The 13,048-nt window shown below is 55.5% G+C and overlaps 1 protein-coding gene across 2 annotated transcripts in view; it reads left to right on the top strand.

Annotated features, from left to right (window-relative positions):
- The window catches only part of Slc9a3 (solute carrier family 9 member A3), a 36,846-nt gene that overhangs the window by 16,994 nt on the left and 6,804 nt on the right, over positions 1–13,048 (top strand). For both annotated transcript variants that reach the window (XM_013140906.3, XM_003462102.4), the window contains exons 2-9: positions 5,788–6,090; positions 7,692–7,852; positions 9,221–9,299; positions 10,269–10,446; positions 11,215–11,435; positions 11,652–11,854; positions 12,170–12,259; positions 12,378–12,448. In XM_013140906.3, coding sequence (XP_012996360.1) covers positions 5,788–6,090; positions 7,692–7,852; positions 9,221–9,299; positions 10,269–10,446; positions 11,215–11,435; positions 11,652–11,854; positions 12,170–12,259; positions 12,378–12,448 — 1,306 coding nt within the window. The remainder of the gene's footprint in view (positions 1–5,787; positions 6,091–7,691; positions 7,853–9,220; positions 9,300–10,268; positions 10,447–11,214; positions 11,436–11,651; positions 11,855–12,169; positions 12,260–12,377; positions 12,449–13,048) is intronic.

Here is a 13,048-nt window from a genome sequence, read left to right as displayed (position 1 = left end):
ACCTCAGAGGGCCTGGAGGATATAGTGTCTCCGTGCAGGCCGAGGACCAGGGACCAGGGTGAAGGCCTCCCTGGGAAGCCCTTATATTTTCCTTTCCAGTTTAAACGTGGATGAGTTCTGCTGGTTGCTGTGAGTGACCACCCAAGAGCTCCTTTTGGATGTGGGTGCAGGCTTTGCCCCAAGAGGCTGGAAGCCTCTATCTTACTGCCCCACAGGAATGAGCTCAGCCTACCCAGGCAGGGCACAAGCAGGGCTAGGGGCAGCTCAGTCCCTCTGAGTGTGCTAGCGTGGAAGTCACTCCACTTCCTACCGCTGCTGGTGCTAACACCCTCACTGCAACCCTCATGCAGACTAACGCTGTACAGCCAGGGCTAGTGTGTGGAGCCACTGTGTGAAGGCCAGAGATACAGGTCTGTGACTGTGGGCTGAGTCCAGCAGACAAGCTTGCCTTGTCCTGGGACAGCAGCAGGGAACCCTTGTGCAGGTATGTGTCTGTGTGTGGTCTCATGTGTCTATGTGTGTCTTTATGTACATCTGTGTGCATGAGCGTGTCTACATGTCCTCTAGCAACTGTGCCCACGTGTGTGCCCAGCTAGGGTCTTCAATGGCCCATTCTCTGCCCCCACCCCTCCTTCCGGTCCATTTGGCTCATTAGGCAGAGCCTGATTCTCCGAGGTTTGTGCGTGTTAAAGTAAAACCAGGGGATTTACTGTGCCCTGCATTTGCGTGGACTCAGCTAAACTAGCCGTCACCTTGAGAGATCCTTGGCAGCGGGTGACCGGGCTGGGGGCAGCGAAGCTCAGCAGGCTCCCTGGCTGGCCAGGCACCTTCAGCCGGAGGGTTTGTAATTAGAGCTAAAGCACTCTGCCCTGTTGTCACCTTCTCGTGACGGTGCCATTCTGTGCTTAATTACCTGTGACTCTCACGCCCCCAGCCACTCACTCCTGGCTTCTTGGGTGTCTGTCCTCCCATCCCGCTGTCCCTCAGTGTTCCTAGCCTCATCATTCCCGGTCCCTGCACACTTCCGTCTGTCCTTCAAAAGGCCTCTGCTGTGGCCATTATCACTCATTTTTCCTAGGTAGTTCTTAGCAGCTGGCTCCGGCTTGTCTGTGTCTGCAGTGTGCCACATGCCCTCTGCAATGTGCCCAACTGTTGTCATAGCAGTGAGCACCCGAACCCATTGCTCAGCAGGAGGGAAGGTTAAACTAGCTCTGTTGGTCTGGAGGTCCTGGCCCCTGACTGCTGGCCCTACCGCTCTGAGCTCTTGGAGCACAGCAGATTGCAAGTGTGGTGGAGCAAACAGGACTCCTTACGGCAGTGGGTGAAAGGGATATGACAGCGACAGGCTTCCCTTGAGATCCTGCCTCCTGAGGGTTACCTCCCCAGCACCCCCTAGAGACCCCATCTTCACCCATACCTTCAGGGACCCTCCAGGCCCACCTCTGGCATTTGCCCCAGCGTGTGGGGTTGCACTTCCCCAGTGACCTCAGTGTACTGAGAACCGCAGCATGGACAGGCCTCGTAGCTGGGCCCTGCAGTTTGCAGGCCAAGGCAGCAGCTCCTCCCTGGGGTGTTCACACTGCACTGGCATTTCATGGCCCCAAGTCTGGGCCCAGTGATGTACAAGGGCGCAGCATGCAGACAGGAATGGTTGCAGGCACTCCTGAGCCCTGTCACTCCTTGAAGACCCACATGAATGGGAACAGCAGTCACTGGTTCTCAGTGCAGGGAGGATGTTGTTCATCTGTGCTGTGGATGAGGTGTGGATGTGCTTAGCGACCTGCATCCCCCGACCCATAACTTCAAGTGCCAGAATGCAGTCAGAACCAGCCCCATGCCTGTGGCCACTCTGTGGCCAGCTGCCGGTGTTCACTGGAGGCCACCTGGCAGGAGTGGGCTCTGACTCCTGAAATGCAATTCAGCAATTCAGCAACGTGCTGCCAGTTGCTGAACCACTAGCAGATGGCCACTTAACACCCCTGAGTCTTCCATTTAGGTATCTAATTACAATGCAAACTGTGCCTGAGAGGTGGTCCCAGGGCCAGTACACTGCCCCAGGCTTGGGGTGCCCCCAGTGCCTTAGCTTCGGAGCAGTCAATGAGAGCTCACACCACGCTCAGCAGAGGCTGGGAGAAAAGGTTGAGATGCTCCTGATAGGGGACGGACGCAGGACTGCTGTGTGGTCCAGAGCTCCGGGGTGTTCTGGGAAAGGGAGGAAGAGTGAAGTCACAGCTGAAAGGGGCAAACAGTGGTATAGAACTTCAGTGTGTGATTACAACTAGAATGTGCTGGGGGTGAGAAGCAGTTTCTGGCACCCAGACAGAAAAACAAAGAAACAGCGCCAAGCGGAAGAAAGCCTGGCTGGTAGGGCCCTTCCTGCAGTTCAGAAGCATCGTCCCCTGGGCAGAGGCCCACATGGCCTGGTAGCCACCCAGCTCAGCCTGGTTCAGAGGCCGTGTCAGGCCCATTTTTGCAGCATGGGATAGGGCCTGTAGTCAAAGACGGAGTTGAGGTTTACGCTTGCAGAGCAGGGGCTGAGGTCAGAGGGTGGCAGGACTTGGTGCCTAGGAGAACCTGACCCTGGTTGGAGGAGGAGCAAAGAGGACAGATACAGCCAGGCCTGACCGATGGAGCACCACAGGGCTCCCTACTGTTATGGCATCCTCAGGCATGGGACAGTTAAATAGATATTATGTCGCATAGGACAGAGGTCTCAATCCAGGAAGAGCACATGAAGTGAACATGAAGGAGCCAGCAAGATCTACAAATAAAGAGCTCACAGGATAGGAAAGATGTTCCGCCCACATGCAGGAAGATGGCTGGACTTCCCCGGGCGCAGGACGCCTGGCTTGGTCCCCTGGAGATGCTGGCAGGAGATGAGATGGCAAAGGGCTGCAAGCACTCCACACTGCCATCAACGTGCATGGGGACAGCTTCTCTTATTGGGAAGTCAAAAGAGCCAATTGCTTTTCCTGCGGGTTTTCAGGACCTACGTAAGCACGTTTGGCATGGAGCCAGCCTACCCTCCATCCAGCTGAGCCCCTGATGATTGACAACTTGCAAGTATCAGCTGCTACATGGAACACAAGGAAGGCCAAAGCAGAGCATTATCTGTCCTCAGAGTTCCAAAGCGCAGTGCTGTGCTGCTGCTTTGAGCTGAGCCCAGCTCTACAGTCTCCCTGAACTTCATGAAGGTGCAATTCCTTCATGAAACCCCCAATTTGGGACCCAAGTCCTGTGCAGAAGGCCACATGGCTGCCTCCCAATGGGGTGGAAGCTGGTGCTCAGAGGACGCTGGTCCTTCTGCTGTTTAACCCATGGTAGCATCATGAGCAGCTCTCCCCTCTAGCCCATGGGATCTTGAATGGGGGTCAGGGCAGAGACTCAGCTGTCACAAGTGTAAGTGATCCCTGCTGGTGAGGCATGAAGAAAAGTACATTCAGGATCATGGAGAACATCCAAATGGGGTCTGTTCGCCTCCAGCAAATCCTGGTCTTGGCTCTGGGTATCAGGGACATCACCAAGGTCACACAACTTCTGTCAAGAGGAAAGAAGCCACCCTACTCTGGGACATGTGGGAGCTGCAGAAAGGGTACTAGCTCGGGACAGGGCATCGGGCTTTCTAAGCACAGCTGTGGACACTGAGCCAGGTCGAGGTTTGGGAAGAACGGGAGCATAGCACCATCTGGCCATCTCTGGGCCTGAGAAGGAATCAGGGGCATGTGCTTCAGCCTCCTCCAGCCATGCTGTTCTGGGTTCAGGGTCCACAGCAAAAGCCTCAGCCTCAGAGTTCTGAATGCAGATTCCTGGGCTGGGTGCTGCATGGGCCTGTGAGTTCTTGGCTACCTGTCTACGGAGTGGCCCTGGGCCCCGGGCAGGACCTCCCCTCCTACAAGGTGGACCTCTCCCCACCAGCCAGAGACAGGACCCTAAGGATTCCAAGGAACCAGCCCTCCATGTTTCCTGCAGCCTCCCTCATTCCAGGTAGTCACCATCTGTGACACGTTTTTCTGGGAGGAGAAAATGAGCCTCCATTGCTGCAGGAAGGGCAAGCAGCATGGGGCACTGCTGGAGGCTGAGAGGGCCCTGCTGCTTCTGCTGCTGGAGTTTCCAGATCTGGAGTGGGGACCACAGGCCAGTGACTGAGGGTGTGTCAGTGTGAGCCTCGTCCTGGTGACAGGGTCAAAGGCTATGGTGGTGCAGACACGGACAGCCCTGTGCCACACTTCTCACCCAGGCTCCGGGAGGGCAGCCCTGGCATAGACGTGGGACCACATGGTGCCTGCTGCCACCAGGATGCCTCCCCCAGGCATGGGGTCACCCAGTCCTGGCAGTCACCCCTAAGTACACATGGAGAAGCAGGCTTGGGAGCCCAGTCCAGGCTTCCCAATAAGGACAGATAGGCACTGATGATGTGGGGAAAATGTAACTCCTGGCCTGTTGGATGTTGGATTTGCCAAGTTTATGTTTCCTCAAATCATAGCATAGATTCTAAGGAACAGTGAAGGTTAGGAAAAACTGGTTGAGAGAGAGAAAGAAAGAGGGAGGGAGATGCAGGAAGGAACCTGAAAGTGGGCTGCTGCAGACCCTGCTCTCCAGAGGAAGTTTTTTTAGACCAAAATCACATGGTGGGTACAATGTGGGACAAAACTATGATCAACCAATAAGATTCCCAGTACAGCCGCTCAGGTGATCTTGGTCAGAGGGGAAGCATGTCACGCAGCAAGTGTGCGTGGAGAGAGCAAGGACCGTTTTATAAAGGAAGGGATGGATCGGGAGGTCCTGTCACTCACTGGGTGACAGATGTCTCTCTGGACTTTGTGGACCAGGTGAGCACAGTCTTTAATTTATAGCGTATCCCTTGGGGAAGTGTGTGGACCTGGTCACTCCAGCTGTACTTGGATGGCCTCCGGCCACAGTCCTGCTGTGTCCTCAGCCTCTGCACGGACTCCTTTCCTCCTGTCTGACTTCTAGAATGTTTCTACCTAACCCAGCAGTCTGTAATACTGGGACTCAGCCCACGAGCCTGCTGTGTCCCACCTTAGCCTCTCTCTGCCCAGATAGGGTTGCTCTGCTCCTCTGACTGCTCTGGGCCCAGCCGGGGTCTTGGGGTCTTGTAACAAGACCTTCTTCCTCTGAGGCTCAAAGAAGTCATGTCAATAATGAGACTACAATGCTGGGAGACACTTGGCCACATATTGAGTAAGCTGGGGAGTCACCCTCAAGTGTCACCACCCCAGCTGTTTTAAAGTCTAGCTTAAGACTAAAATCCTGGTCGCTTGTTTCCCATGTCCAGATGGAACAGAGGGATGTGGCCTACTATTAGCTGGCAGCCCCTGCAAACTTTAATGTGAGGACTGAGTGGTGCCTGGGAGACCCAGAGATCCTTCCTCAGGGCCTGCTCTTGGGAACTGTGACTCGGGGGGTGGGGGTTGCACCCCTAGAAGAGGGGACAAGCCCCAGGTGGAGAGGAGGGTAGCTGGTGGGTATGGGAAGCCTTGGGGGCTGGCCCCCTTGGGGCTGTGGTGCTGCCCCTCCCTCAGCCCAGGATCCCTCCCTCTGCACAGGAGGGAGACTCTGGCCTGAGGAGCCCTATCTTTGGGTGCCATCTTTGGATGGGCACCATCACCCCCATGCCCTTTGGGGTACCTGGGCAGGGAGCAGAGAGGGGCCTGCTCCTATGGGAGTGGCCCTGGGAAGGACCTGGGTCCCACCCAACCCTGGCTCCTCCCTGTGGGTCCCCGCTCCTCTCTCCACACCCTGACCTCATTCCCTGCCTGCCCACAGTGTTCCACCTGTCCCACAAAGTCACCAGTGTGGTGCCTGAGAGTGCGCTGCTCATCGTACTGGGCCTGGTGCTGGGGGGCATCGTCTGGGCAGCTGACCACATCGCCTCCTTCACGCTGACACCCACACTCTTCTTCTTCTACCTGCTGCCCCCCATTGTGCTGGACGCTGGCTACTTCATGCCCAACCGGCTCTTCTTCGGGAACCTGGGCACCATCCTGCTCTATGCGGTCATTGGCACCGTGTGGAATGCGGCCACCACTGGCCTGTCACTTTATGGTGTCTTCTGCAGCGGCCTGATGGGTGAGTCCCCTTGGGGGAGGCTGGTGTGCTGCACAGCTGCAGAGGCCGAGGCAGCGTGCACAAGACCCAGCACCGCCTGGATCCCCCATTGTGCCTCGAGGTTTGGTCAGTGTTGGAAGCAGCCTTGAGTCGGAGGAGACCACACACAGAGAAATGTGGTCCATCCAGGCATGTCCACCCCTCAGACTCTGTTCTTTCACAAGGTGCTCCCGCTGTCCAGCATCTCTCAGACAGAGACCACCAAGGCATGTGGCTAGTGAGCACATGACGGGTGAGGTCCTTCACTGCCAGCAGTAGTGTATGTAGTCAGGATACCCATGATGGTGGCTGCATCAGGGGCTCCTGGACTGAGCCCCACAGTACCACGAGAGTCACACTTGCTCTCACCAGACAGCCAACACGACGGGTGCTGGCTGTGGCATCCTAGGTTGTGCTGCAAGCCAAGGAGAAGTCTGAGTGGCTGGTCATTGTGTCCCTTTGCCAGCCTCTCTTGGGTGAGCACTTTTGTGGAGCTCCTCGCCCTGTCTGGCAGACCCCAAGCCTGGCTTTCTTGAAGCCAATGTCTGTATGATAAAAGGCACAGGTGCAAGCAGCTGCAAACATGTCCATCCTGTAAGCTCCATGGCCTGTCTTGCCACAGTGTCCTGTAGGACAAGTGTCACTATCATGCTGGTTACACAGGAAGCAGGGCCACTTCCCATGGTGGACACAAACAGATATGGGTGGTCCACTCAGCCCTGAGGACACAGCTGGTCAAGGCTAGGCATTGGCTGTCTCGTTTGGGAACTGATGGAGGTGGGTGGGCAATGAGTAGTCTCTTCAGACAGTGCTCAAGGTCTGGTGTACGTGCCGTACCTGCCACGCCCCCTCCCCCCAGGGAAGGTCAGCTTGGGCAGAATAGAGGCCCTTACTGTCTCCAAGCCTGTGGTAGTGAAGGGAGCACACAGCCTCGCCTGCTTTCCACTGGGCCAGGTGCTCTTGGTAGGGCCAAGAGGGTGAATTGTTCATCCACATAGGGCTGACTGTGCTTTGATGGGGAGCAGCTGATTTTTGGGATGTACTTCAGGGTCCAGCGGGGACCAGTAGGGTCCTAGAGCAATAGGCTACCTGTGCCATGGGCATCTCACCTGGCCTTGAATCTGTTTGTGTCTGGAAGGACTGCAGGTCTGTGTGGCAACAGGCAACTGCAGGACACTGTGACACTAGCTGCTGACTTTTGGGCTTTGGCTTCACGGAAATCTTGGACTCCCTTGCCCCTTCCTTGGGTACCCTCTTGGTGGAGCCGTAACCTCCAAGCTAGCCTTGCACCTTGGCCCCAAGGGGAGGTGGTTCTGATCCAGCCCAGGAGAGACAGTGAAGCCCTGTGAGAACCCAGGTGCCTTGGCATCCTGGGCACGTCTGGCCATGGGCTTCTTCTGGTTGGCCCTGAGGGTTCCCAGCCCCATCACTAGCCATAGCCAGAGGTACCACAGGTGTCCCCCCACTTCTCCCTGGGGCTGTGAGGTTGGAGGATGGTGGCAGAGATCTGCCCTGGCTGCCTGGCTTTTGTCCTGGGCAGGGACCACCGTTACATTCTAACCGACAGCCAGTTTGTCCTGCAGGTGACCTGAAGACTGGACTCCTGGACTTCCTGCTGTTTGGCAGCCTCATTGCTGCTGTGGACCCAGTGGCTGTCCTGGCTGTGTTTGAGGAAGTCCACGTCAATGAGGTCCTGTTTATCATCGTCTTTGGGGAGTCACTGCTGAATGACGCCGTGACTGTGGTGAGCAGTAGGCAGGCTCTCAAGGCCCAGAGTGTTTCCGTTAAGGTTATGGGGGGCCAGGGACCTGGGGCCTGGTGAGTGTCACTCACATCGCTGGGATCAGTAAGCAAGACTGAGGGATCTGCCATGCGCAGGCAGCCCCTTGTCTGCCTGTGCATCGGCCCATGGTGCTGGCTCTGGGCAAGTGCTTGGCTGTCCTTGCCAGCAGCACTCAATGTGTTGTGCATGGGTGGCCTGCTCTCCCTCCTAACTCAGAGCTCTGTTGCATCAATCCTCCCCTTTCCTTTCCTGTCTCACTACTGTGGACCTGTCCAGCCAAGCTTGTGTATGGCTGCTGTCCCACAGTCACCATCCCCACAGCAAGGGATGTCAGTAGTGGTTCACATTTGGTGCTACCCTTCCTGACTTCCTGAAAGTAGATGAATAAACAACAAAATCTCATAGGGAGTATATCGTCTGCTTGGGCTGCCAGGGCTTAGAGCAGAGGTCCATTTCCCACTGTTCTGGAGGCCGAAGCCTGAGGTCAGGGTGCAGGGGCTAGCTCCTCCACACCTCTGCTGGGTACATGGAGGCCGTCTCCTCCCTGTGTCTTCGCAGGATGTCCCTCCATACATGTCTGTGCCCTCACTCCCTCTTCTCAGGAGCACCAGCCTGGTTGGGTTAGGCCTACCCAGGTGACCCTTTCTTACCTCAGTCATCTCTGCAAAGGGTTCCATTGTCACACACAGGGACATTTTGAGATCCTGGGATCAGGACTCAACAAGAGATATTAGTGTGGTGCATTCAACTCCTCAAATGAGTCACAGAAGCCAAGGCTGCCATTTCTGTTGGCTGTTCCCCAGGTTGGCTCCTCAGGTAGTGGGTAGGACATGCTCTGCACCACAAGCTGCAGGTGGGGGGCAGCTGCTGCCTTTCACATTGGGGGGGGTGTCTTACACTTGTCTCCAGGTTGTCCTCATGGGAGGAGAGTGGGTAACTCTGTGTGTGGGAGGACTTTGCAAACAGTGGACATGGATCCTGAGGGCATGTAATTGCTCTCAGTGACCAGGCCCCTGAAAGCTCATTTCCTGCATTCCTCAGGTCAGGACAGGACAGTACAGGGCCCTCAGTGCATTCACCAGAGCTTACATGGCTCTTGGGGCAGTTGGGAACTTGCTGAGATCTCAGGGATTCATCCAGCAGCTCCTGAGTCCCCCTGGCCATTTCCAGACTCCTCGCACTCACCCATCCCTGCTCACCTTCTACTCTCTTCCTACTGACAGCCTTCCCTCTAGGGTCTGCACTGCTGCAGCTCCACACAGGGCCCAGGTCCATGAGGCTGGGTCAGCTGTGAGCAAGTTGACCAGATGTGTGTTTTCTGTCCCTCAGGTCCTGTACAATGTGTTTGAGTCTTTTGTGATGATAGGTGGTGACAAGGTGACAGGTGTGGACTGCGTGAAGGGCATAGGTATGTAGCTGGAAGGCCCTGCCTTCCTTCCCACCCTTAGGCCTGTTCTCTGCTTCTCTTTCTCCCACAGCCCCAACAGAAAAAATGCTTTTCTGCCACACCACTGTGTTGGCTAGCTTTCTGTTGTTAAGGAAAAACACAACTTATGTGGCTCATGGTTTCAGAGTGTTCAGTCCATGATGGGCTGGCTGCAAGGAAGAACAGCAAGGTGGAAGGGCCTACCAGAGGACAACTGCTTACATCAAGGCAGTGAGGAAGCAGACAGGGAGGGAGGAAGTGGTGGGGAAGGAAAGAACATGAGACAGAGAGGGGAGGGAGAGCTGGGAACAAGAGCACCCACAGGTCACACTGAAGGACCACCTCCTCCAGCCACGTTCCCCTCTTAAAAGCTCTTCAGCTGTGAATCCATTGATGGGTTAATCGTAGGTGAGATTTGCACCCTGTGACCCAATTGCCTTCTAAGACCTCACCTGCAAACACATAGGACTTGGGGCAATATTTAGATCAAACCATTACAGTTGTAAAACTGAGCCTGTGCACACCCTCTTCTTAAGGCATCTCAAGCACATTGTGGGTCCTGGAGGTTCTGGGTGGCCCCCTGTGTAGGGACAACAGTCATCCTGGAGCTCCCAGAAAGGGACAGGTAGACAGTGTCAGATGACACAGAGCCTGGTCCTTGCTGCCAGCCCAGGCCACAGGGCTGCACCTGGGTGATATTCCCTCATGGAGTCTAGAGCTCCCAGGGGCAAGGTGCCACCCTCTGCCCCTTTCTGCCCTGGTTGGTTCCAAGATGGGACTCTCCCCCAGAGAACAGGGACTGGTCAGTTCCTGAGCTCTTGAACCTCCATGGGCAGTTGCCAGTCAACTCCCACAAGGAAAGTGGGGGAAGGGCAGCCCAAGCAGCAAGATCTCGCCCACATCCGGCACAAAGGGCCATTCAGGAGCCTGAGCTGCACCCGTCCTTCACAGTGTCCTTCTTCGTGGTGAGCCTGGGGGGCACGCTGGTGGGGGTGGTCTTCGCCTTCCTGCTGTCCCTGGTGACCCGATTCACCAAGCATGTGCGTATCATTGAGCCCGGCTTCGTCTTCGTCATCTCCTACCTGTCCTACCTCACATCTGAGATGCTGTCCCTGTCAGCCATCCTGGCGTAAGTTCTTTGGCTGTGCGTAAACCCTGGAGCTAAATCCCTGCAGGCAGCTGGGCAGAGGACAGAGATTCCGGGGCACCCCCTAGAAAGCCAGTGTGGGCAAGTTCATGCCCAACCATTCACACCCAGCCACCATGGCGGGGGACTTGGGGTATACCCACAACTGCCCTCCTTGGCTCAACATTTAGGGCACACATTCCAGCTGCCTGGCCCCCAAGCTGGGTGGAAAGTTACTGTGTGGGTTGAGGAATTTTATTTATTTAATTTTAAATGAGGACTGGGTGTTTCTGCTGAATTGTCTGTGGCTACGAACCTGCTGGGGGTGGTCGGGCCAGAGGATACCCATGTGGTCTTCTGGGTTCAGGCCATCCACTCAGGCAGGCACCCCTTTGCCCAGATAGGGCTCCCACAAGGCTGGCATGGCCTGGAAGACATCAGTGGCCTGTGGGGGTCACAGACAGAGGCAGAGGATACTGCCTGAGGCTCAGGAACAGGTTGCTGTCACTCTGGATGCCCAGGCCCAGGTAGAGGCAGAGGGCAGCAGAGAGCATGGAGCTCAGCACATCAGCCCAACAGAAGTCCAGTTGGTCCACATGGTACTGGGCTGACAGTGGGAGGATGCTGGTCCAGGATTCAGATTCAGACACTGCCTGTGACACCTGTAATACCACCAGGCTGAGGGATAGTCAGCGCTGTACCTTGGAAAGAGTCCAGTCCTTAGGGGCAGCCCACTGAGCGGCAGCCTCATGGCTTCCCACCTGCTCCCAGAATCACCTTTTGTGGCATCTGCTGCCAGAAGTATGTGAAGGCCAACATCTCAGAGCAGTCGGCCACCACGGTGCGTTACACCATGAAGATGCTGGCCAGCGGGGCAGAGACCATCATCTTCATGTTCCTGGGCATCTCTGCTGTGGACCCCCTCATCTGGACCTGGAACACAGCCTTCGTGCTGCTCACACTGGTCTTCATCTCTGTGTACCGGGCCATTGGTAAGGACTGGTTGGGAACTATAGGGCCAGGGCCAGGGCAGTGCCCAAACATCAATCCTGATGAGTGTCCAGGCTGGTTCTCAGCCTTGAGATGGAAATGCTGTCTGATGGTCAAGGGGACAGATTCAGGGCACAGGGGCCCTGCAGGGCATGTGGCTGCAGGTACCCATGTCACACCAGGGTGGGACCACAGCTGAGCCTCCTTCCCCACTACAGGCGTCGTCCTGCAGACCTGGATCCTGAACCGGTATCGCATGGTGCAGCTGGAGACTATTGACCAGGTGGTGATGTCCTATGGTGGCCTGCGAGGGGCTGTGGCCTACGCCCTGGTTGTGCTTCTGGATGAGACGAAGGTCAAAGAGAAGAACCTGTTTGTCAGCACCACATTGATTGTTGTCTTCTTCACAGTCATCTTCCAGGTACAGCTTGGCTGCCAGGCTCTGCAGTGGCCCCACTCCTGCCCCCAGTGCTTTGGGACCAGAGTTTCCAGGCTCTGACCCAAATTGGATTTTGTAATTTTAGTAACTATGAGCATTTTGTAGGTTTTCTCGTGACCCCACAGGGGACGCAGCCCAGTTGTCCTGAGTATTGATCCCAGGTGGTGGATGCGCAGGAGCCCAGTTAATACTACCTGGTGTCACACTGCTCTGCAGGCTGGACTGGGCCCATTGTGGCCTCACATGGGGAGGGGGGCTGTTCCAGGCCATGGGTCAGCAAGGCCTTCTGTCTCCCAGGGCCTGACCATCAAGCCTCTGGTGCAGTGGTTGAAGGTGAAGCGGAGCGAGGAGAGGGAGCCCAAGCTCAATGAGAAGCTGCACGGCAGGGTACAGTGGAGACACAGGAGGGTGGGAGGGAAGAACACCATGTGTCACCTGCGTGGGCCCTGCTTTCTGTGGGGCCAGGCTGTCCTGTGACCCTCTGGATGTTTCTTTTCTCTGACAGGCTTTTGACCACATCCTCTCAGCCATAGAGGACATCTCAGGACAGATCGGACATAATTATCTCAGAGATAAGTAAGTGGCCTGAGCCGTCTGGCCAAATCCTAGGCCAAAATAGGTACAGTTTGTGAGGCACACTGGTCTCAGCTGTTCTTCAGTTGGTGACCCTGGATCACAGGCCTGAGGGACATAAGAGCTAGACAGGGCCATGTAGATCATGTCACTGTGACCCAAGGATCTTATGACCAGCTTCTAGAGGATATTCAGTAGGGCCAGGACCACCAGGAGAGCTGTCTGGGTTATGGACTGGTCTTGCTACTCAGGGACACCTGGGCAGGGTTAGTACGACCCAGACTTGCAGGTGCACACAAGTGAAGAAGCTGATGCCTGCAGAGGCATTGGTACTGTGGACATATCAAGGAGACAGATCTTGTTCCTGAGCAGAAAGCAATGCCCTTTCACTGTGGCTGCTTAATTCCAAATTGCTAAATTATGTGGGAATTGAAAATCAGAAAAATAATTTCCCCCTTTTATGAACACAGAAAGGGTATGTTAACATCCATAGGCATTTAAAATTATCTGTCCATGAAATGGAATAATCTATTTGTATTTTATTATAAAATATATGACACTTAAAACAGTGTAGCTGCAATAAAGAATTAAGAGTCAAGCATA

Source organism: Cavia porcellus, unplaced genomic scaffold, assembly GCF_034190915.1.
Source record: "Cavia porcellus strain 051 isolate PalLab524CR breed Dunkin Hartley unplaced genomic scaffold, mCavPor4.1 scaffold_11, whole genome shotgun sequence".
Taxonomy (NCBI): Eukaryota; Metazoa; Chordata; class Mammalia; order Rodentia; family Caviidae; genus Cavia; species Cavia porcellus.
This window is presented reverse-complemented; position numbering and strand designations above follow the sequence as displayed.